The following is a 25,820-nucleotide window of genomic DNA, read 5'->3' on the forward strand; positions in this document are numbered from 1 at the left end:
GCACTCAATATGCCAGCAAATTTGGAAAACTCAGCAGTGTCCACAGGACTGGAAAAGGTCAGTTTTCATTCCAATCCCAAAGAAAGGCAATGCCAACAAATGTTCAAACTACCCCACAATCGGAATCATTTCACATGCTAGGAAAGTAATGCTCAAAATTCTACAACTAAGTTTCAACAGTACATGAACCAAGAACTCCTGGATGTTCAAGCTAGATTTTAAAAAGGCAGAGGAACAAGAGATCAAATTGCCAACATCCACTGGATCACAGAAAAAGCAAGAGAATTCCAGAAAAATATGTACTTTTTCTTCATTGACTACGCTAAAGCCTTTGATTGTCTGGATCACAGGAAACTGTGGAAAAATCTTAAAGACATGGGAATGTTAAACCACCTTACCTGCCTCCCACAAAACCTGTATTCAGGTCAAGAAGCGACAGTTAGAATAGACATAGAACAACAGACTGGTTCCAAATTGGGAAAGTAGAACATCAAGGTTGTATATTGTCACCCTGATGATTTAATTTACATGCAGAGTACATCATGTGAAATGCTGGGCTGGGTGAAGCACAGCTGGACTCAAGATGGGCAGGGAGATATATCAGTAACTTCAGATATGCAGATGACAGGCACCACCTTTATGGCAGAAAGTGAAGAGGAACAAAAGAGCCACTTGATGAAAGTGAAAGAGGAAAGTGAAAAAGCTGGCTTAAAACTCAACATTAAAAAAATGGAGATCATGGCATCTGGTCCCATCACTTTATGGCAAATAGATGGGGAAACAATGGAAACAGTGACAGACTTTCTTTTCTTGGACTCCAAAATCACTGCAGATGGTGACTGCAGCCATGAAATTAAAAGATGCTTGCTCCTTGGAAGAAAAGCTATGACAAACCAAGACAGCATATTAAAAGCAGTGACATTACTTTGCCAACAAAGGTCCATCTAGTCAAAGCTATGTTTTTTCCAGTAGTCATATATGGATGTGAGAGTTGGAGCATAAAGAAAGCTAAGGGCTGAGGAACTGATGCTTTTGACCTGTGGTGTTGGAGAAGACTCTTGAGAATCCCTTGAACTGCAAGGAGATCCAACTAGTCAATCCTAAAGGAAATCAGTCCTGAATAGTCACTGGAAGGACTGATGCTGAAGCTGAAGTTCCAGTACATTGGCCCCTTGATGCTAAGAGCTGACTCATTAGAAAAGACCCTGATGCTGGGAAAGATTGAAGGCAGGAGAAGCAGGGAACAACAGAGGATGAGATGTTTGGATGTCATCACTGACTCAATGGACGTGAGTTTGAGCAAGTGCTGGGAGATGGTGAAGGATAAGGAAGCCTGGCTTGTTGCAGTCTATGGGATCACAAAAGTCAGGCACGACTGAGTGACTGAAGAACTACACACACACACACACACACACACACACACATATTGGATATATGGAGAAATACAAAGTGTGAAGCAATATAGTGCAGTTGGTAAAGAATCTGCTCAGTTGGTAAAGAATCTGCCTGCAATCAAGGAGATCTCGGTTTGATGGGGAAGATCTTCCGGAGAAGAGATAGGCTACCCACTCCAGTATTCTTAGGCTTCCCTTGTGGCTCATCTGGTAAGGAATCTGCCTGCAATATGGGTTCAACCCCTGGGTTAGGAAGATCCCCTGGAGAAGGGAAAAGCTACCCACTCCTATATTCTGGCCTGCAGAATTCCATGGACTGTATAGCCCATGGGGTCACAAAGAGTCGGACATGACTGAGCAACTTTCACTTCCCTCACAGAAGCAACAGCTTATCATTCCACTTTGGGCTCAGGCAGTACCAATAGTGACTGTGAGAAAAAATTGATCTTTATATGGTACTCAATTTTCTCATATTAGATGCAATAATTATAATTGATTCAACTACCTCAAAAGTCTTTTCTAGCTCCAAAGTTCTATAATTCCATTACTTAACTAAATACTAGTCCCTGTCCTCAGGGGAAAGTTGCAAAAGCCATCAACCTGGGAGTGGGTAGAATGATCTTTTTCTTCCATGGGAAAAAATGAACGTCTTTCAGTCTCACAGATTCAGTTTCACAGTATGTTTTGCAACAAAGTATGACTCACTCTTTCCCACCTTTCACACCACAGCTTTCTCTCTCTCCATTTTGGCCATACATCCAGGAATTCTATCAAGTACTCAAATGAACTTGTCATCTAAACACACTCATCTTGCTGCCAGCTTCTAGCCTCAGTAACTCTTACTCAGCTTCATATCTCAGTCCACGTTTACCTCCTCAAGAAAGCTTTCCTTGAGGTTTGCATTAGATGCCTTGGGATAGTCTCCCAAAAGCACATTCCCTTTTTCATTTTCATCACTCTTTATGTTTACCACTATTTTTAAAGTGTCAGTCTTTGTTCCATTAGTCTGAAAGCAGTGACTAAGAATCTTACTTTTTGCTATGTACCCTGTCCTTCACCATGTCTGGTACATAGTGGTAACTCAACAGTTATTTTAAAAGACCTGATTTTTAATACTCCACTGCTACTCATTCTCATTCTGGGGCTATAGATACAAAAAGGTTAACCCTCACTGCAGACTGTGACAAAGTTAAACTGAATATTTTAGGAACAGTAGTTTTCTGAAGAAACTTGATGTACTGAATGCAAAATAAAATAAGTCCTTTAAGCTAATAAAAGGTAACAATAAAAATAATAAATTTTATTATGTTTTCATGAATCATGCTAAAAAGCCCTCTTTATTCTGAGCGTGGACTGAAATGTTATCATAACAATCCCCCACAAAATACTACATGCTATTTAGCAATTTTTCCAAGAAAGGGAAACACTTTTACAGGCAATATTTCAATAAAGAAAATGAAAATTATATGAAGGGAAGAAATATCTCAAAAGACACAATAAGGAAAAAACCCAAGGGGGCTCGCTAGTTCTGTGTTAATAGGCCACCACCAGATAGAAAAAATTTCTAAGGCAAAAATTTTCCTGAGAACTCAAACAAAGAATGTCCCATTGAAGGTATATCAGTTTACTATAATGAATAAATATTGAGTATAATATTCTTGGACAATGCAATGAACATATCAATATTTAATTTATCAAATATAATAAGAGTGTCAGAATTCAAAGGAAATATTTAGTCCAAGCTCCTTGTTTTAAAGACAGAGAAATTTCCTTTCAGCATATACTGAATCAGCTATATACATGGCACACCTTAGAGGAAAACAGTTATTTGCACAAACGAACTTAGATTCCAATCTAATCCCACAAACACTGAAATATATCTCCATAACATGCTAACATTATGTTTGTATATGAAAATAACTGAATTCCTAGAAAATTCAAAAAATATTTTTGATACAATTATAATTATTTTCATTATTTCCAGAGTGCATTTTTAAGAGACTATCAATCATCATCTAAGTATGTTCTTTAGATGACTTTGATCTAATTTAATTGAATTCACTTGAAATAGAGTGAATATATATGTATATTTTATAGGCCTATATATAGGCCAATTTCTGAACTATAACAGAAATATTAAGGCAGATAAAGTAATCAAAAATTTTTACATATTTTCCATTATTCTATAGCATGATTTCAGTGATAACTAATTATGTCTCAGTGCCGTAATTAGTCATATAAGAACCAAGGAATTACTTTACAATATTGTATTGGTTTCGCCATACATCAACATGAATCCCCCACAGGTATGCACGTGTTCCCCATCATGAACCCCTTCCATCCTCCCTCCCCATACCATCCCTCTGGGTCATCCCAGTGCACCAGCCCCAAGCATCCAGTATCATGCATCATACCTGGATTGGCGATTCGTTTCATATATGATATTATACATGTTTCAATGTCATTCTCCCAAATCATCCCACCCTCTCCCTGTCCCACAGAGTCCAAAAGACTGTTCTATACCTCTGTGTCTATTTATTAAAAAAAAAAAAAAGCATGGAGTCCGAACCACTAGACTACCATGGAAGTAAAAAAAGAAAAAAAAAAAAAAACAAACAAACAAGGAATTAATGCTACTTTCTAAACATCTCAATAAATCTCATGATATGATTTGAGAATTAAAAAAAAAAAACTGGAACCAAAACTTAATCCATAAATAACAGCATTAAGGCATATGTCCTAAGACTAGTAAAGACCTTTATTCACTGCAAATGTATACTGTCAGTAGAAGGCGATTAGAGAACGCTAATATTTTCATGTTTCCTTTCCTGATAAAAGCAAAGAATGCATTGAATATTACTTTTTCAACTGTAACTGTTCATTTCTATGAGTATACATTCTCCCTGGGATCCAAGTAAGGTGTTTTTCCACCTTAATTTTTTTTTGAAAATACAGAAAAGAAAAAGAAAGAAATAGAGCTGATTCTACAAGCATTGAACTGTAATGTAAATATTCTCTTTTTTCCTATCTTGAAAGAATTAAACAAAGAGATCACAAATGTGTTAATTAGGACTTAATTAGTGACATAAACTGAACTCATCATGGCTTAAACAAGGAAAAGTTTATAGCCTTATACAATTAAATAACCAAGGTCTAGTATTCCCTTCAGGCAGTTAGAAGTTTCTATTTTTTCTACAGTACTGTTTTTCATTCTTTTAATCTACTGGTTCTTCTAGTAACAAAAGTTGGACACCAGTAGGCACCAAGTTAAATGATCCTTAAGAGTATATAATCTCAGAAAAGCGATTTTCTTCCACCTGGAATCTATATCAATTGCCCCAGATCCTAGACTGATAACTGTATCAAAAGGCATTCTGATTAGTTCAGCCCAAGCCTATAGACCCATACAGAACTAGAAGAGATAAGGTTCATCAAAGCCTAAAATAGCTGAGCTGATAGAAGAAAGTGGGAGGATTGCTGGGCAAGCAAAAAAGCAGATGTTGCCAAAGAGAGAAAAATTTACTCTTTGTAATTACTTTACACCACAAGGGGTCTCAAGGAGTCAGATATGACTGAGCGACTGAACTGAACTGATAAATATTTGGATAATATATCTTTACTATTCTTTATTATTTTTTAGAAAAAGTTTTTTTTTTAATAAACTATGTATGAACTGTTAATATTTTTGAAAACTATTATCTATATCCTAGGAAAATTTCTAACAAGATATAAATGACCAACATTAATCCAGGAAAAAATACAAAGAGGCTTACAGTCACAGAAAAAAAAAAATTAAATTTCCTAAATATTTAACACTGAGTAAAAATGACCAAGTAGTCTTATAGCTATGTTCTCTCTTACAAAGACAAAATACACAAGAAAATGCATGCTTAGTTTATAGGAGATCTACCTTAATGTTATCTCATGAAAAATCTATAGGTGATTAAAAAAAAAAAAAGATGTCTTTTGATCAAATAGAGAAAGTTTTTGTTTTGCTTTGTTTTGTTTTTAAGCAGGTGTTCCATTTGGAACCAACATACTACTTAACTAAGAACATGGTAATTATGAAAATTATTTTTAGTAGGCAAAGTTGCTAAACTTATATGCACATCAAAATTTGAAACTTCTCAACATGAATCCTGCTTCAACTTTGAGCTCAGGTTTTAAATTATGGGAGATGTAAAAACATGATTTTCACAGTAAGAAAACTAAACTTTTGAGGATGTACCTTACTCATCATATTTTGGGTCAACTCATTTTTGTTCAGCTTTATTGAACAAATAATCATTAATTACCTATGAGGATATAGCAGGGGCTTGCTAATGGAAATTTAAAGATGAACATGATGCATTTTTGTGGAAGGCATGGCAACCCACTCCAGTATTCTCACTTGGAGAATTCCCATGGGCAGAGGAGCCTGGTGGGCTAAGTCCATGGAGTTGAAAGGAGTTGGACAGGACTGAGAGGCTAAACAGGGAAGGTGTTCTTTTGTAATGTGTGGAGTTAAGGAAGGCTTCACAGAAAAATATTTGAACTTTGTCTTAAAGGATGAGTGATGTGATGTTGAGTTTAGAACTGAATATAGATCCAGACAGAATTTACTGAGTGTAAGGAGAAATATGAAACAACTTGCTGGGTTCAAAGATCATTTTATAAAACTTAAGTGTAGAGAGAAAAAAAAAAATCTGGAAGATAAGCACTATGGAGGTTCTGGAATGTTTGGAAACGTTTTAAGCTGGAGGGTAATATGATCAATCACCTCTCTGTTGCTGGGTGATCACCATTAGCAGTGTGGATGTTAGACTGGAAGAGACCAGGCTGAAGGGTGGGAGAAGAGTAAGGACATTATTCATTAAGAATTGTCTGGGTTTGTTTCAAATATCTCATTTTGGTGGATGTTGGCATAGGGATAGTTGGATATATATATATTTTTTCTGTCACTATATTATGCTCTTGCTAAGAGAGAAAATATCTGGCTATTCTTTATTCTTTCTTTCTTCTTCTTCTTTTTTTTTTTTTTTTTTTTTTTTGGCATCACCTCATGGCATGTGGGAGGGATCTTATCTTAGTTCCCCAACTAGGGAATCAACCCTTGCCACCTGCACCGGGAACATAGCGTCTTAACCACTGCACTGCCAGAGAAGTTTTAGTTGTTCTTTCTATATTCAACAGCTCATTCAGTAGGTGGTACATAGCAGATCCTTAAGCAGTACATATATTTTAAAATTTTGTTAAAAACTGAGCAGAAAAAAAAACAAAATAATGCTTAATTGTACTACTTTACAGTGTACTTCCAGCTCCTGAACTGCAGTGGAGACCGCTGAAATATCGATAGCACTCTCCTGCTGCTCAAAACTGTTTGTGAACTTTAAAAACTGTATTCTTTGCTGAAACAGTGTCATTAATGATTAACACAGCTTGAATGATTCTAGACTTTCTAACAGCTAACTTTCATAGGGTGAAGAAAATAATACAACAAAGAGGAATATAATTTACAGGGGAAAAATCAAGAAAAATAAAACAATCAAGGCATAGATACTTGCAACAGAAGCTGACCATACTTTAACCTTTGTAACTTTGTTTTATTTTCTGGGGATAGATGTGGATTTTAAATGGAGTAAGAATATATTTAAAATTATAATCAGGCTAACCTTTTTATTTTTTAAAACTGACATTTATACAGATTTCCTGAACTATTCAAATTAATGTAGCACCAAATTTAGTCTCAAGTTAAAAACACAGAATGCATGTGTCCTGTTCTTCCTGACAACACCTTGCATTCATTTCCCTGTGTCCAGATAGAAAGGCATGAAAAGCCAAACTTTGAAAAAATAAACTCTGGTTAAAAACTATTATTATGCAAGTAAAAGAATTCTGTCTACTTTATAATCCACTGTTGAATTGATAAAATAGAGAATAATACTTTTTATAATATAAAAAAATAAATTCAGGTAGCAATATATTCTGATGCTCTGTTTTACATTTTCATCTTTTAAAGCATAGATTTTAATTAAACTTAATACATACATATGTTTTCCACCAGAATTTCAAAACTGCATTTTTGATATGTACATTGGGTGTATACCTGCACATCCATTGTCTCTATTTGACTTTAAAACGGTTAATCATGTGTCAGAGATATTTGTGATTTCAGCGTCTGCATCTATTTCTTATAAATGGAATTGAAACAAAAGATTGTGTTATACACATATAATTTAACATTAATCTGCAAAACTATCAATATTGGGATGAGTAGTTGCAATTTAAAACATCTGCCGTTCATAATTTATATAGAAGTTGATAATCTGAACACTAATACCATGCATATAATCTGAAAGATTCACAGATGCATTCAGTTCCGTTCAGTCGCTCAGTCGTGTTCGACTCTTTGCGACCCCATGAATCGCAGCAGGCCAGGCCTCTCTGTCCATCATCAACTCCCAGAGTTCACTCAGACTCAGGTCCATCGAGTCAGTGATGCCATCCAGCCATCTCATACTCTGTCGTCCCCTTCTCCTCCTGCCCCCAATCCCTCCCAGCATCAGGGTCTTTTCCAATAAGTCAACTCTTCGCATGAGGTGGCCAAAGTATTGGAGTTTCAGCTTTAGCATCTTCCTTCCAATGAACACCCAGGACTGATCTCCTTTAGGATGGACTGGTTGGATCTCCTTGCAGTCCAAGGGACTCTCAAGAGTCTTCTCCAACACCACAGTTCAAAAGCATCAATTCTTTGACGCTCAGCTTTCTTCACAGTCCAACTCTCACATCCATACATGACCACTAGAAAAACCATAGCCTTGACTAGAGGGAACTTTGTTGGCAAAGTAATGTCTCTGCTTTTCAATATGCTGTCTAGGTTGGTCATAACTTTTCTTCCGAGGAGTAAGCATATTTTAATGATTGTTCTTTGCTCTCAGAAGATATTAGCAACAATTAGCGGGTGGCTGCAACCAGCGCACTTAGCGGGGCCGAGAGGAGCTACCCCACATCCAAGGTCAGGGACAGAAGCCGGGAGGACCCCATGCCCAGGGGAGGTGGCCAAAAAGAATTACCCCACGTTCAAGGTAAGGGGCAGCGGCCGAGAGTTCCAGGCTGCGACGGCGCAGGAACCGCCGAGAGGAGCTACCCCGTGTCCGAGGTTAGGGGCGGCAGCCGAGAAGAGCTACCCCACGTCCGAGGCCAGGGGCAGCGGCAGAGAGGACCTACCCCACTCCTGAGGCCAGGGGCCGCGGCCGGGAGGAGCAACCCCACCTCCAAGGAGTGGTGGCTGCGGGGGCGCAGGAAAGCCTAGAGGAGCTATTCCACGTTCAAAGTCAGAAGGGGCAGCGGTGAGGAGATACCCCACAGATGCATTACAAAATAAAAACAAAGAATTAAGTCCTTTGCTATGTGTTTAAGTAATTAGTAGATTTTTGCCAGGCAATTTGTATAAAGTTTATAAAATCACATTGCATATTTTTGGAAAGCTGAAGAGTCCAGAGTGACTAAAGCCTAGGCACTGTATAGTGGTATAGCGGACTTAAAGTAGAGATGAAGTATGTAAAATATACTCATTTGAAAGGAAAGACAATTTTTCTTAAAGAAAAGTGAAATCAACATTTGTAATTAATTTAAAAAGGAAAGTTTTATATTGAAATATACTCTTGCTTGTATGCTGGGAAACTTTTATAGATGCAATTAAACTTTAATTTAAAAGTATTCTCTGGTGTTATTAAGGTAACATATTTCCCACAGTAAGAATTTATCATTACCTTTGTAGTTAACCTTGAAGCCAACAGATCCCACACTTTCATCTGTTTGAAGGTGCAGCCACATTTGGCTACTCATGCTTACTATCAGGTCTGGCACAAAGCTTCCAGTCAGCCTAAAAAGAGGTGGATAGAGAGAGGAGAAACAGATTATTAAAATACCACTGCACTGGCAGGAAAGTTTCTAGTTGTTGTTTTTATATGGAACAGCTCATTTGAATACCTCTGTAAGCAAATTATGAGACAGATGAGTTTCTCACAACTTTCTCAGCTAGAAACAAACAACTGTCAGATTAATTTACAAGACATAACAGACAAATAACATAATTTAGTGATCAATGTTTACTATAAACAAGTACTATTTATGTGCTAAACTAGGTTATATTTCTGCTTTATTGACTATGCCAAAGCCTTTGACTGTGGATCACAATAAACTGTGGAAAATTCTGAAAGAGATGGGCATACCAGACCACCTGACCTGCCTCTTGAGAAACCTATATGCAGGTCAGGAAACAACAGTTAGAACTGGACATGGAACAACAGACTGGTTCCAAATAGGAAAAGGAGTATGTCAAGGCTGTATATTGTCACCCTGCTTATTTAACTTATATGCAGAGTACATCATGAGAAATGCTGGGCTGGAAGAAGCACAAGCTGGAATCAAGATTGCCGGGAGATATATCAATAACCTCAGATATGTAGATGACACCACCCTTATGGCAGAAAGTGAAGAGGAACTCAAAAGCCTCCTGATGAAAGTGAAAGAGGAGAGTGAAAAAGTTGGCTTAAAGCTCAACATTCAGAAAACGAAGATCATGGCATCCAGTCCCATCACTTCATGGAAAATAGATGGGGAAACAGTGGAAATAGTGTCAGACTTTATTTTTCTGGGCTCCAAAATCACTGCAGGTGGTGGAAATTAAAAGACACTCCTTTGAAGAAAAGTTATGACCAACCTAGATAGCATATTGAAAAGCAAGATATTACTTTGCCAACAAAGGTCCGTCTAGTCAAGGCTATGGTTTTTCCAGTTGTCATGTATGGATGTGAGAGTTGGACTGTGAAGAAAGCTGAGTGCCGGAGAATTGATGCTTTTGAACTATGGTGTTGGAGAAGACTCTTGAGAGTCCCTTGTACTGCAAGGAGATCCAACCAGTCCATTCTAAAGGAGATCAGCCCTGAGTGTTCTTTGGAAGGAGAAGACTCTTGAGAGTCCCTTGTACTGCAAGGAGATCCAACCAGTCCATTCTAAAGGAGATCAGCCCTGAGTGTTCTTTGGAAGGAATGATGCTGAAGCTGAAACTCCAGTACTTTGGCCACCTCATGTGAAGAGTTGACTCATTGGAAAAGACTCTGATGCTGGGAGGGATTGGGGGCAGGAGGAAAAGGGGATGACAGAGGATGAGGTGGCTGGATGGCATCACCGACTCGATGGACATGAGTTTGAGTGAACTCCGGGAGTTGGTGATGGACAGGGCGGCCTGGCGTGCTGCGATTCGTGGGGTCGCGAAGAGTCAGACATGACTGAGCAACTGAACTGAACTGAAACTAGGTTATATCTTTCAAATCCCTGAGGCAAGGTATTTTAAATACTGAAGTATTTTAAATACTGAAAATCTTATATTTCTTTTAAATTGAAAGAAAAAAAGAATCTATAAAAATCTTTAACTTGTTGCTGTTTTCACACCAGTAATGTACTTCATGTTAACCTTTCAAGTTTCACAGAACTTTGTTCTAAAGAAGCACTGTGAAAAATATTTAAGTACTGTGCAAAACAATAAAATCACAAGGAGTATAATATAACCCTTTGCAATACTGATGTCAGGCTAGCCATGTCAAGTATGTTTTACAGGAAACAATTTTATTTTAAATAATATGCTGCTAATTTGATATGGCATCACTGAATCTATGCATTAATAAGCTCATTCAATAATATTCACTTTTATAACCCTAAGAAGAGAAATTACTTAATGATTCCACTGTCATTAATAATACTTCGGTCACATGTTTGAACTGAAGCAATAGTCATACAAAGGAGGAGAACAAATGAGTAAATATGACCTTGAGGGGAAAAGTCTGTCAAAAATACAAAGACTTAAAACAACAAACAAATAACTCTTTGTATTCTTGACAGACTTTTCCCCTCAAGGTCATGTTTACTCATTTGCTCTCCTCCTATATCTGCCATACAACCCAACAATTCCACTGGGTGGGCATACACACCAAGGAAACCAGAATTGAAAGAGACACGTGTACCCCAATGTTCATCGCAGCACTGTTTATAATAGCCAGGACATGGAAGCAACCTAGATGTCCATCGGCAGATGAATGGATAAGAAAGCCATGGTACATATACACAATGGAATATTACTCAGCTATTAAAAAGAATTCATTTGAATCAGTTCTAATGAGGTGAATGAAACTGGAGCCTATTATACAGAGTGAATTAAGTCAGAAAGAAAAACACCAATATGGTAATATTAATGCATATATATGGAATTTAGAAAGATGGTAACGATGACCCTATATGCAAGACAGTGAAAGAGATACAGATGTAAAGAACAGACTTGGACTCTGTGGGAGAAGGCAAGGGTGGGATGATTTGAGAGAATAGCATTGAAACATGTACATTATCATATGTGAAATAGATCACCAGTCCAGGTCCATACATGAGACAGGGTGCTCAGGGCTGGTGCACTGGGATGAACCTGAGAGATGGGATGAGGGGGGAGGTGGGAGGGAGGGTCAGGATGGGGTACACATGTACACCCATGGCTGATTCATGTGAATGTATGGCAAAAACCACCACAATACTATAAAGTAATTAGCTTCCAATTAAAATTTAAACAAAGAATACAAAAAGGAAAAAAGAATGGATCCACTGCTGAGTAAAATATCCATCATGATAGGGAATTCTAAATTACATACTTAAAAAATAGGTTTTTAAAAGAAGAAATTCTCAAATGCTTCCCTACTTTATTGCTAAAAACATGAAAATATCTGAAAAATTACAGGAGAGAAGATATAAAGTTTCCCTTCTTAATATCAATAAAAAGGGCACCCTAAAAAAGCTGTGTTCTGGATGAAGGCTATATTATAATTAAACTAGCAGAGGGTAACTTAGAGGAGCATTGTATTCTTGAGGCCACCATGGCCACAGAATGTCCAGTTCTTAGTCAACTTCCAAACTATAAACCATGATCAACAGACTGCATTAACAACACAGCTATGCCACCAGTGTTGAGTGTTACAGAATTTATTGGAATCTATCACAAATGAACTCAGTTAAATATTGTGATGTAATTATGAGATTGTGCATAATACTGAGGAATAGTGTAAGATATAAAGATACATATTATAGAATTTAAACTATATTCACTTCATTCCTGCCAAAGGAAATAAAATTTGTATAATAAAAGAACACACATACATTATCCTTTGTAATATATGTGCATATCTGTATGTACTCATATGCATACATATATGCATTATCATTTGAAAATTCCATGGCACATGAACTTTCAATCTTCAATTGATGAGTTCAGAAGCACTCATTTTCTGAGCTACAGTAAAGAGACAGGTTTATGGGCAAGAGTGAGTACTCAAGCTCAGAGAAAAGTAAACCCATTATGAAATGGTCATGAGAGTTTAAAACTATAGGATATACATCAGCTACACCATATCGAATATGCCAACAATCTATCTCCTAATGAATATTAAAAGGCATTTTTTATAAGATTAAATTGTTCCTCTTTATTATATGCATCTCAGTCCTATACTTTTTACCAACCAAAAAATTTTAGTACATTTAATTTTGTCAGTTCATAAAGAACTGCTAACACATATAGGCTAATTGTTCCACTGACAACTTGCACTCCTATTTGCCGTAATTCTATCTAGTTTCCAACAAATTGGTGGTGTAATAGTAAAAATAAATTTTAAAATAATGGTTAAATTAAAAATTTCCCCAGTATCAAAGTTAAAGACAATTCCCCATTTCTCTGTAGCATTTCTTTTAGAAAACTTGAAATTATAAATGACAAAATTTCTTACAGATGTATGTCAATTTTTTAAGCTAAATATGCCTCTTGTCATTTTTTCACATTACATAATGTATTTATTTGAGGCTTTAGGGTTATCTCTTTGAAATGTAAGCATAAAGGAAATGTCACTCTGTCTCCCTGTTTCCGTGGGAGCTTAAGCCTAGATTATAGCCCCGTGATGTTAACTCCCTGCTTGCTGTAAAGATAGAAGTTCTATTTTCCCTTTTGATAAGGATAAACAACATGTATACAAGCAGATTGTATCTGTCTGATACATAAGGAGTGAGATTCAGTTTTCCTCACAATTTCTTTAGCAGATTGAGTGTGATGTATATCACTTGTCTGGTTTAATGCTTATTCGATATTAAAAAATGGAAAAGGTCAATTTTCATTCCAATCCCAAAGAAAGGAAATGCCAAAGAGTGTTTGAATTACCGCACAATTGCACTCATCTCACAAGCTAGCAAAGCAATGCTCAAAATTCTACAAGACAGACGTCAACAGTATATGAACCGTGAACTTCCAGATGTTCAAACTGGATTTAGAAATGGCAGAGAACCCAGAGATCTAATTGCCAACATGGGTTGGATCATAGAAAAGGCAACGGAGGTCCAGAAAAACATCTACTTCTGCTTTATTGACTATGCCAAAGCCTTTGACTGTGTGGATCACAACAAACGAAAATTCTTAAAGAGACGGGAATACCAGACCACTTGACCTGCCTCCTGAGAAATCTGTACGCAGGTCAAGAAGCATCAGTTAGAACTGGACATGGAACAACAGACCGGTTCCAAATTGGGAAAGCAGTACATCAAGGCGGTATATATTGTCACCGTGCTTATTTAACTTATATGCAGAGTCTATCATGCGAAATGTCAGGCTGGATGAAGCACAAGCTGGAACCAAGATTGCCAGGAGAAGTATCAATAATCTCGGATACCCAGATGACACCATCCTTATGGCAAAAAGTGTAGAACTAAAGAGCCTCTTGATGAAAGTGAAAGAGGAGAGTAAAAAGGTTGGCTTAAAACTCAACATTCAGAAAACTAAGATCATGGCATCTGGTCCCATCAATTCATGGCAAATAGAAGGGGAAACAATGGAAACAGTGACAGACTTTATTTTTTCTGGGCTCCAAAATCACTTCAGATGGTGGCTCCAGCCATGGAATTAAAAGACGCTTACTCCTTGCAAGGGAAGTTATGACCAACCTAGACAGCAAATTACAGAGACATCACTTTGTCAACAAAGGTCTGTCTAGTCAAGGCTATGGTTTTTCCAGTAGTCATGTATGGATGTGAGAGTTGGACTATAAGGAAAGCTGAGCACTGAAGAATTGGTGCTTCTGAACTGTGGTGTTAGAGAAGACTCTTGAGAGTCGCTTGGACTGCAAGGTGATTAAACCAGTTGATCCTACAGGAAATCAGTCCTGAATATTGATTGGAAGGACTGATGCTGAAGCTGACGCTCCAATACTATGGCCACATGAAAATGCAAAGAACTGACTCACTGGAAAAGACCCTCATTCTGGGAAAGAATGAAGGCAGGATGAAAAGGGGATGACAGAGGTTGAGATGGTTGGATGGCATCACTGACTCAAAGGACATGAGTTTGAGGAAGCTCCAGGAGTTGGTGATGGACAGGGAAGCCTGGCATACTGCACTCCATGGGGTCATAAAGAGTCGGACACAATTGAGCAACTGAACTGAACTGAACTGAATATTAAAAGTGTTTCATTCTTTCTACATTTTTGGAGAGTCTTAACTTGGTTTGTATGAGATATTATTTTTAATTATATTTCCTCAATAGTTTGGTGATGAGGATGGGATACAAATGACAGTTCCAGAATTAAATGGACCAGCTGACGCTCTTATAATGACACAGCAGAGATATAAGAGACTGAATTATAAACTCTCCCTTATAGTGCTCTGCTCTTTTGGAATACTAGTTAGATGAACCACCCTCTGCAAATTTAAGACTTACTACTGAGTAACCCTGGTTAAATTGGGCTCTAAAATCCCTTCAGGACCATGATTAGCTTTGACGATGGAAAAATATGGGAAGCCAGGAATGCTGCCTAAAGTTTTGTTTTGTTGTTGTTGTTGTTGTTCAATTTAAACATTTTTTATTTTGCATTGGGGTATAGCCAATTGAGAATGTTGTGGTAGTTTCAGGTGAACAGTGAAGGGCCTCAGCCACATATATACATGTATTAATTCTCCCTCAAATCCCCTCCCATCCAGGCTCACCTGCAGTTTTTAAGCAGCTAGTATCTCTGTCACATTTGGAATACTTATGAGAATACAATTCTTCAAGATGTATGAGGGATTTAAGGGGGGCACATTATAAACCCATTAATTACTGGTATTTGAAAAAGAACTAAAGGGCCTCTTGATGAAAGTGAAAGAGGAGAGTGAAAAAGTTGACTTAAAGCTCAACATTCAGAAAACTAAGATCCTGGCATCCAGTCCCATCACTTCATGGCAAATAGATGGGGAAACAGTAAAAACAGTGGCTGACTTTATTTTTCTGGGCTCCAAAATCACTGCAGATGGTGATTGCAGCCATGAAATTAAAAGACGCTTACTCCTTGGAAGGTAAGTTGTGACCAACCTAGACAGCATATTAAAAAGCAGAGACATTACTTTGTCAACAAATGTCCGTCTAGTCAAGGCTATGGTTTTTCCAGTAGTCATGTACGGATGTGAGAGTTGGACTATAAAGAAAGCTGAGTGCTGGAGAATTGCTGCTTTTGAACTGTGGTGTTGGAGAAGATTCCTGAGAGTCACTTGGACTGCAAGGAGATTAAACCAGTTGATCCTACAGGAAATCAGTCCTGAATATTGGTTGGAAGGACTGATGCTGAAGCTGAAACCCCAGTACTTTGGCCATCTGATGCAAAGAGCTGACTCATTGGAAAAGACCCTGATGCTGGGAAAGATTGAGGGCAGGAGGAGAAGGGGATGGCAGAAGATGAGATGGTTGGATGGTATCACCAACTGAGTGGACATGGGTTTGGGTGGACTCCGGGAGTTGATGATAGAAAGGGAGGCCTGGCGTGCTGCGGTTCATGGGGTGCAAAGAGTCAGACATGACTGAGCAACTGAACTGAACTGACTGGATGGATATTATTCTAAGAATAAAGTTTAAAATGATTTGGATAGCCAGAAGGAAAGATTGAGAAGAATGAAAAAACAAATGTGAGAATCGAAGAGCTCTCTTTCACAGAACCATCTTCTTCCTTTCTTTGCTGTTTCTGCTCCCTCTCTCCCCCTGCATCTCTGTATTCTTCTTGCTTCAAATAGACACCTGGGAAGAAGGATGTGATGATCTTTTATTTTTTTTAATTTTATTTTATTTTTAAACTTTAAAATATTGTAGATACATGGTTCCCTTCATCAGTGATTTTCCCTAAAGAGAAAGCCAGTGGCATGACTTCTTTAGCTCCTACTGAATTACCTGCCTTATTTGAGAACATAGGCTTGTAAGTCTCATATTCTAGCTCTGAACCCACTCCATATTTTAGCATATAGTCTACCTCCAGAAGTCTGTTATCATCCATATACCATGTATCTAGGAAAGCAAAAGTTATAAGAAGATTTACTTAGGGAAGCATTGAAAATTTAAATAGAAGATCCTGCTCCTATATGAAAGTGGCAAGATGTAGTGTAGTTTCACCAGTTACTTCGGGAAAAAAAGGGAAAAATAAATATTAGCTTGATAAATATACCAACATAATAAAAAAGCCATATAGCCATATAATTCTATTTTTCCTTTGTCAAATGTGTGGAAAATCAGCTCTTCTGATATAATCATCAGTGAAGCTCATGCCATTGAGAAGTTACCCAGACTCCTTGACAGCTGATATTCATATGAAAGTTTCTTTTCCTGTTTTCCAGAAGTTTTCAGAACTTTTACACAATGTGTTTTCAATTTACATACCTACACTTGGGGATGTGCATAAGCTACTGTGGGGATTCTGAAACCAGCAGTCTTTGGTCATTTGATGGAGCAAGCACACTGGAGACCAGGAGATAACTCACCCCACTGCGGAGTAGCGGCTATCCGCCATCCTCTGCAACTATGGAAGAAACAAGGGCTTTGGTGACCAATCAGAAAAGACTGCTCACAGTCTTTTTTCTAAAGATGAGCTGGGAGAGACTGCGGTGTTGTATCTAGATAACAAGTGAGTCCCCCATTACTTTCTATAGACGATCTGTTGAAATTTTCTCAGAATTTGCATGCCTGGGTCCAAGGGAAGATACAGATTGTCCCCTGGTCCTAACTTTATCCTTGGCTCTCTTGCTGATTGGTTGTGGTTGTTGAGTCACTAAATTGTGTTCAACTTGTTTGTGACCCCATGGGCTGAAGCCCGCCAGACTCCTCTGTGCATCGAGTTTCCCAGGCAAGAATACCAGAGTGGGTTGCCATTTCCTTCTCCAGGGGATCTTCCTAACCCAGGGATTGAACCTGTGTCTCCTGAAGTGGCAGGCAGATCATTTAATGTTGAGCCACTAGGACACCCTCTCTTACTGATTATCTAAATTCAAATTAGGAGAAAGGAAGAAGGTTGGCAAGGACAGACTACTAATCAAATCTTAGAAGCAGCTACTCAGGAAACAATATTGAAAAATATGAAGACACAAAAAGTTAAAAACTGCTATGTTAACTGTTCAGTTAATACTATTTACTAAAGGAAATAACCTTTACTCTGGCCAATCGGTGAAGACAACACAGAAGAGAAAACCATATGTCATTATTCCAAGAAATTCTGATTGGGGAAAAGAGACTCCAGAAGATGCAGAGACTGCAGAAACAAGAGAATGAGGAAAGCCCAGAAAGCTAGAGAATAATTGTCAAATGGTTTACAATTGACAGACTGAGGGAGTCTCAGCAGTAGGAACTGATAAAATTTATGTTTGAATAACTTTTCCTCAGACTAACATAGCCTTGCTTTTTATGATAGATACAGGTGCTACTTATTCTGAAAGTGCCCCAGAAATCCTTAACTTTCCATCTGGTGATAGACCAATTCAGGTTGTTGGTATTTTAAATCAGGTTTATATGTGTTCTTTTCTTCTGTGGTTCCCACATGAACAGATCTCATGACTGAGGAACATGTTTTCTTACTCTCTCTTTATTCTCCTGTAAAACTATCGGGGAGAGATCTCCTGTGCAAATTAAAACTACCATATTGTATACTCCATATGGAGTATCTATTTAATGTCCTGGGAAAAAAAACTGTCTTACTTGGTTATGGTGTGCCTTCTAAAAGAGAAGAAATGTAGCAGCGAGTGGCAGTGTTATGCTGTGCTATGTTGGAAAAGTAATCTGAGCAGAAATAAAGTAATGTATCACTTTTGGCCTTGCAATAACAATACTGGTTTAATTTGAGGTGTAGAACCAATAGAAATAGCTTATTAAAAAACATACGCCATGATCATGATCAAACAATAGCCTCTGTCAATAGCTCAATTTGAAAAAACAAATCCAGCTATAAAAAGAATAAGAAAAACAAAGGATAATAATAAAAGTACACTAACACTGTAATATTAATTCTACCAAACTTCCAGCAAACAGGGAAGGTAAATTTGATAAAGATGGTAAACCTTAATACAAAATCTAAAAGAAGTAAATAAAGCCATTTCTCTGTTAATACCTTAAGTTTTTAATACTATAACTATTATAACTTTGGAACCACCCTCTATGGGCTTCCCAAGTAGCACTAGTGGTAAAGAACTTGCCTGCCAATTCAGGAGATGTAAGAGACACAGGTTTGATCCCTGAATCAGGAAGATCCCCTTGGAGGAGGGCACGGCAACCCACTCCAGTATTCTTGCCTGGAGAATCCCACAGACAGAGCAGCCTACTGGGCTACAGACCATAGTGTCACAAAGAGTCAGACATGACTGAAGTGATTTAGCGTGCCTGCACTACCCTCTACAAAGCTTTTCTACAATTCACCTATGCTCTGCTTTATTTTTTTTTTTCCTGTTTCTCTCATCTAAACGGATTTATATTCTTGTTTGTTTTTACTTATGAAAAGAAGTTCAGTATTTATGGCAGAGTTCCTCAAAAGTTTCCATACTCTTCTATTATTTATATAGCCCTTTATAGAAAACTTAGGGGAATCTTGTTTCCTCCAGAAGGATCTACAGGCATTCAATATATAGATGGTTTGCTAGTAGCATTGAAAACTAAACAGTAATGCAAAACTGAGGCTTTGACTTTATTACAATTTTCCCCTTCACAAGGATATAAGACCTCACTGGATAAGTTGCAATACTGTTAAACTGAAGGATATTTACAGCGTATATTGATGTTGAGGGTCCCCAAGAATTACAATATAGGGTGAAAAGTGTGAAATTGACAGTTGCTCAGTCATGTCCAACTCTTTGCCACCCATGGACTGTGGCCAGGAAGGCTCCTCTGTTCATGGAATGTGGCCTGCCAGTCTCCTCTGTCCATCATATTCTCCAGGCAAGAATATTAGAATGGGTAGCTGTTTTCTTCCTTAGGGGATCTTCACAACCCAGGGATGGAAAAAACAAATCCAGCTATAAAAAGAATAAGAAAAACAAAGGATAGAAGCCCTTCTTCTTGTTTTGTCATTAAAATAAAAGTGCTACTTTTGGAATTTTAACTCAAAAGTTGAGATGAGACCATACATTAATAATGTGTTTCTCAGTTCTTCTGTAGGCCATGACGCTGTGGATACTGGGCTGTTGTGACAGCAGCAGACACATCTTTAAAAGGGCTTAGGAATTTAATTTGGTCACTTGACTCATTTATATGCTTTGCTGTTGTGACAGCTAACTTCCAAGTACATAAGATCCATAATTTGTGGGCGTGGCATCAGACTAATTATGAAGAAGTACTATTATTCAATCCTAATATTTGTATTTGGGAGATGCAATCTCCTAAATCCTATTCATTTTATTTTACCAGATCCTGATCAAATAGATGATCATGGTAAAAAAGACAGCACTAGGCCCCGGCATGTTTTAACTGATTCTTGTTCATAATGCTCTTTTAATAACAGCAACTTCACTTTCACTTGTCACTTTCATGCATTGGAGAAGGAAATGGCAACCCACTCCAGTGTTCTTGCCTGGAGAATCCCAGGGACGGGGAGCCTGGTGGCTGCTGTCTATGGGGTCACACAGAGTCGGACACGACTGAAGTGACATAGCAGCAGCAGCAACAGCATGTACGCAGGAGATGTGAGTTCTATCCCTGGCTCAGGAAGATACCTTGGAGAAGGAAATGGCAACCCACTCCAGTATCCTTGCCTGGAAAATTCTATGGAGGAGGTGCCTGGCTGGCCACAGTCCATAGGGTTGCAAAGAGTCAGATATGACTGAGTGACCAAGCACTCAAGCACACATGTGCTTAGGATAAAAGTGACAAACTTAAGGCTTCAGATGCTATGGTGACTTGGTATGAAATTTTGGAAGCTTATATTTTGCTTTGAATTAAGTTGAAACTATCAGCCTAGTCAATAACAGTAACAAGAATTGTGATTTTTTATATATATACAAACATATGCGCGCGTGCGCGCGCGCACACACACACACACACACACACACACCTGTGTCTGTCAAGCAAAAGAGCAAGTTTGGAAAGCTAGAGGATTCTCTACCTTTAGGGGAAGTAAAATATCTCATGAAAAATTGATAGTTGATTTTTTAGAGGTTGTAAAACTGTCTGCTCAGATCAGTAATACATTGTAGAGCTCATGCAGGGCAGAAAAAAACTTCTGAAGGCAATGATTTTGTTGACAGAGATATAAAAGCCACTGTTAAAATGTGGCAGATTTCAAACTTTGAAGCCTCACATTTAACACAATAAGAAATTTTTGTTAACTTCCAAATATATACTTCAAAAAAGGAAATGTACAAATGAATTGAAAATGAGGCTAAAAGAAATTCAACTGAACTTTTGGAATTATCCAACAAAATGATTTCTAAGAACAGTTTTTATTTTCTTAGTAAAGTTGTGCTACCAACATAATTTTCTAAGTAAAAGAGGAATTTTAATGGCACTAGACTCTTATTTACCTAAAAGGTAAAGATATTCATAACATATTTAAGAGATGAGCAATCTGTCAGCAGAATTATTTATAGGTCACACCTGAAGTATGGTATAGGCAGTTTCCCCAATCAAATTTACCAGAAACTTGGTGCTTTGAATTTCATAGAATCAATGCCTGTAGAAAGTAAAAGATTTTGTCTAGTTATAGTGTATATGATGTCTGAATGATCTGAAATTTTTCCCACTTCAGATGCCAATACTCAGGTAGTGGTAAAGTCTCCCATCTTATTCCCCCTGTCATCCAGTAATTATGTAAATGTTTACAGATTCCCAGAGAATGAATGAAAACCATTTGCTAAAATTTAGCGATACACCAGATCAAAATGTCCTAAAGTTTTACTTCTAGCCTTATTGAAAATTAGAGCAAACCTTGCAGGCAAGCATCATATTTTTTCCCTTTGAACTTATATTTGACAGACCTATGAATCTGGGGCAGAGATCATGTCCTGTGCCCGATTTAAGTGAATCCTCTCATAATCATATTCAATACTTCAAAGGGCCTCTTTCTTCCCTAGAAGCCCTAAGACGTACAGTTACAAGGACCTTGAAGGACACACTGGAAGAAGTTTGCCACCTCTATTGCCTAGAATATTCTGCTTACATAAAAGTATTCCAGAAGAAAGACAGCCTGCTTCTGTTCTGGAGGAACTCTTTGAAGGGCTACTAACCATCCATATGGCTATCAAAGTGAAAGGAAAACCCAGGTTAAAAAAAAAAAAAAAATCTATGTTTACCAAGTGAAGCCAGCATCTCAGAAGGACTGAACAGTGTTTCCTACAAAGAATTGGAAATAAGTTTTTTAGAATCACTGATAATGGCACCAAACTTAACTGAAAGAAGGTATTCCAGCAAACTACGATTCTCATGAACCACTTTACTGTCCTATTCACAACACTATTATTTCATATATTTTAAGAATAGAATTTCATTAAAAAACACATACTATTTGTTACAGTATTTTTTGTTCTGTACCCCCATTAATATTTCTGACAATCATTACTTACAAACTGATCTAAACAGTACTCCCAATAACTGAGACAGCCTTAACATGACTCCTAGCTTCATTAAGCTTTAGAGGGGTTATCATCCTGACTATAGGCTCTGGCCCTAAACCTTTCTTAAGAGAATTTACTTTAGAAAACTTTCGGTTGCAGATCCTTTCTCCATCTTTGATATGTAAATCTTGTTCACAATGCTCTTACAACCAGGAATATCTCTCTCAAGGACTTGGAAGCCATCCTCTTGAAATAAAATCATCATAGGAGATAGCACTCCTATTTTCCTGAGTACAAAGCCCAACTTTATTAAGCAACTATTAACAAACACAGATGGGCTATTAACATTGACTAATCTCCCACCTGACGTCTCTGGTGGCTCAGTGGTAAAGAATCCTCTTGCCAAGCAGGAGATGCAGGTTCAGTCTCTGGGTCAGGAAGATCCAATGGAGAAGGAAATGGCAAGCCCACTCCAATATTCTTGCCTGGGAATCCCAAGGACAGAGGAGCCTGGCAGCCTATGTACGGTTCATGGGGTCTCAAAAGAGCTGGACACAATTCAGCAACTAAACACCAACAATCTCCCACCTAAAGTTTTATAAACCTACAATGTTAGTCGCTCAGCCATATCTGACTCTTTGTGACTCCATGAACTGTAGTCCACCAAGCTCCTCCATCCATGGAATTCACCCAGCAAGAATACTGGAGTGGGTAACCATTCCCTTATTCAGGGGATCTTCCCAACCCAGGGATCAAACATAGGTTTCCTGCATTGCAGGCAGATTCTTTACTATCTGAGCCACCAGGGAAGCTCAACGTTTTTTAGTATTTTTCTACTAGCTCACCCCAGCACTTAGAAACCACCTTACCTTTTCCAGTAGAGTTCAAATTGTCTTCCCTATAGCAATAATCTTAACTCTCATTTCAACAGTCTTTAGCCCTATTGCAATATTCCTGACTTCTGTAGCAACAGTCTTGAATAAAGTTCTCCCTGACTTTTATTTGGCCTGACATAATTTGTCTCTTGTACCAGTACAGACATGAGCTGTTCTTACAAATCAAGAAATCCAATTACTGACAGAGTAAAACTAAGAATATCTTTCTAATTTTTCTATAATACCAAAATAAAAGTAACTGATATGCATTCAGATACTCAATCTCTAAATTTCACACACATACACACACAAACAGTAAAAAAAAAAAAAAATGGTGTTAACTAGTTTGATTGAAAAGAAGATGCAGCATGAAATGTATAACATAAGAGACAAATGAAAATCTGGCATTTATAGTTTAAGAGTGCAGGAGACAGGTCCAAAGTCCCTTGATTAACTTTGATATACAAGTTCCTTCCAGTCCAAGTATAGATAAACAAAAGTGGATGTTTATTCAAACATGTGGATGCTAAGTGTTATGCTATATTAAACAATTAATGGATTATTGAAGAAATCAAAGAGGAAATTTTAAAAATACCTAGAGACAAATGAAATGAAAATATGACAATTCAAAATCTAGGGCACTCAGCAAAAGCAGTTCTAACAGGGAAGCTTATAGTGATAAAAATTTACCTCAGGATATAAGAAAAATCACAAATAAACAACCTAACCTTACACCTAAAGTAATCAGAGAAAGATGAACAAATAAAAGCCAACATTAGTAGAAGGGAAGAAATAAATATCAAAGCAGAAATAAGTAACAACACAATAGAAAAAATAATGGAACTTAAAAAAAAATGGATATTTGAAAAGATAAAGTGAAAGAAAGTGAAGTCACTCAGTCGTGTCTGACTCTTTGTGATCCAGTGGACTGTAGCCCACCATGCTCCTCTGTCCATGGGATTTTCCAGGCAAGAGTACTGGAGTGGGTTGCCATTTCCTTCTCCAGAGGATCTTCCCAACCCAGGGATCAAACCCAGGTCTCCCGCATTGTAAGCAAGATGCTTTACCATAAGAGCCACCAGAGAAGTCCTAAGATAAACAAAATTAAAGATAAACAAACAAACAAAAAAACTTTTAGCCAGACTCACTAAGAAAAGAGAGGTAGAGAGAGAGAGGGTCTAAATCAATAAAATCAGAAATGAAAAGAGGTTGTAACCAACACCACAGAAATGTGAATGTTCATAAGAGACTGCTATGAGCAGATACACACCAAGATGATGGACAACCCAGAAAAAATGGATAAATTCTTTGAAAGACACAATCTCCCAAGACTGTACCAGTAAGAAACAAAAAATATAGACAGATCAATCACCAGTACTGAAATTGAATCAGTAATTTAAAAACCCCCAACAAATAAAATTCAAGGGCCAGATGGCTTCACAAGAAATTCTACCAAACATTCAAAGAATTAACATGCATTCTCCTAAAAATTTGTATACGAACATAATAGGCCCCAAAGAGTCAAAGCAATATTGAGAAAGATAAACAGACCTGGGGAAATCAGGTTCCCTGACTTCAGACTATACTACAAAGGTACAGTCATCAAAACAGTATGGTACTTGCACAAAAAACAGACACATCAATCAATGGAGCAGGTAGAAAGGCTAAAACTAAACCCACACACTGTGGTCAAGTAGTCTATGAAAAAGGAGAAAAGAATACACAATGTACAAAAGACAATCTTTTTAAAAATGGTATTGGGAATATTGGACAGCAACATGCAAAAGAATTAAATTAGAACATCTGCTAATAACATCTACAAAAATAAACTCAAAATGGATTAAAGACCCATGTGTAAGACTGAATACTATAAAACTCCTAGATGAAAACAGAACACTGTTTGACATAAACTGCAGCAATATTTTTTTGGTATCCATCTCTTAGCATAATGGACATAAAAATAAACAAATGAAACTTATAAGCTTTTGCATAGCAAAGAAAACCATAAACAAAGCAAAAAGACAACCTATAGAATGGGAGAAAATATTTGCAAACAATGCCATTGACAAGTGATTAATCTCCAAAATATACAAACAGCTCATACAGTATACAAATAAAACAAACAATGCAATCCAAAACAAATAAAAAATATAATAAAACAAATAAAACAAAGAATGCAATCCAAATAAATAAATCCAAATAAAATAAATAAATCAAAATAAAACAAAATAAATACAAAATAAAACAAAATAAATATATCCAAATAAAACAAATAAATAAAACAATGCAATCCAAAAATAGGCAGAAAACCTAAACAGACATTTCTCCAAATAAGACATATCGATACTGATGGCCAACAGGCACATTAAAAGGTGCTCAACATTGCTAATTTTTAGGAAAATGCAAATAAAAATTACAATGAGGTATCAACTCACACTGGTCAGAATGGTCATCATCAAAAAGTATACAAATAATAAATTCTGGTCAAGAAGCAACAGTTAGAACTGGACATGGAGCAACAGACTGGTTCCAAATTGGGAAAGGAGTACATCAAGGCTGTATACTATTACCCTGTTTATATAACTTATATGTAGAGTACATCATGATAAATGCCAGGCTGGATGAAGCACAAGCTGAAATCATGATTGCCGGGAGAAGTAACAATAAGCTC

At 37.3% G+C, this 25,820-nt stretch overlaps 1 protein-coding gene across 2 annotated transcripts in view; it reads right to left on the minus strand.

Annotated features, from left to right (window-relative positions):
* Nucleotides 1-25,820, minus strand: part of CSMD3 (CUB and Sushi multiple domains 3) — a 1,458,322-nt gene that overhangs the window by 644,535 nt on the left and 787,967 nt on the right. For both annotated transcript variants that reach the window (XM_044928635.1, XM_025265188.2), the window contains one exon: nt 9,146-9,258. In XM_044928635.1, coding sequence (XP_044784570.1) covers nt 9,146-9,258 — 113 coding nt within the window. The remainder of the gene's footprint in view (nt 1-9,145; nt 9,259-25,820) is intronic.

The sequence above is a fragment of the Bubalus bubalis genome, chromosome 15 (genome assembly GCF_019923935.1).
Source record: "Bubalus bubalis isolate 160015118507 breed Murrah chromosome 15, NDDB_SH_1, whole genome shotgun sequence".
Lineage (NCBI taxonomy): Eukaryota > Metazoa > Chordata > Mammalia > Artiodactyla > Bovidae > Bubalus > Bubalus bubalis.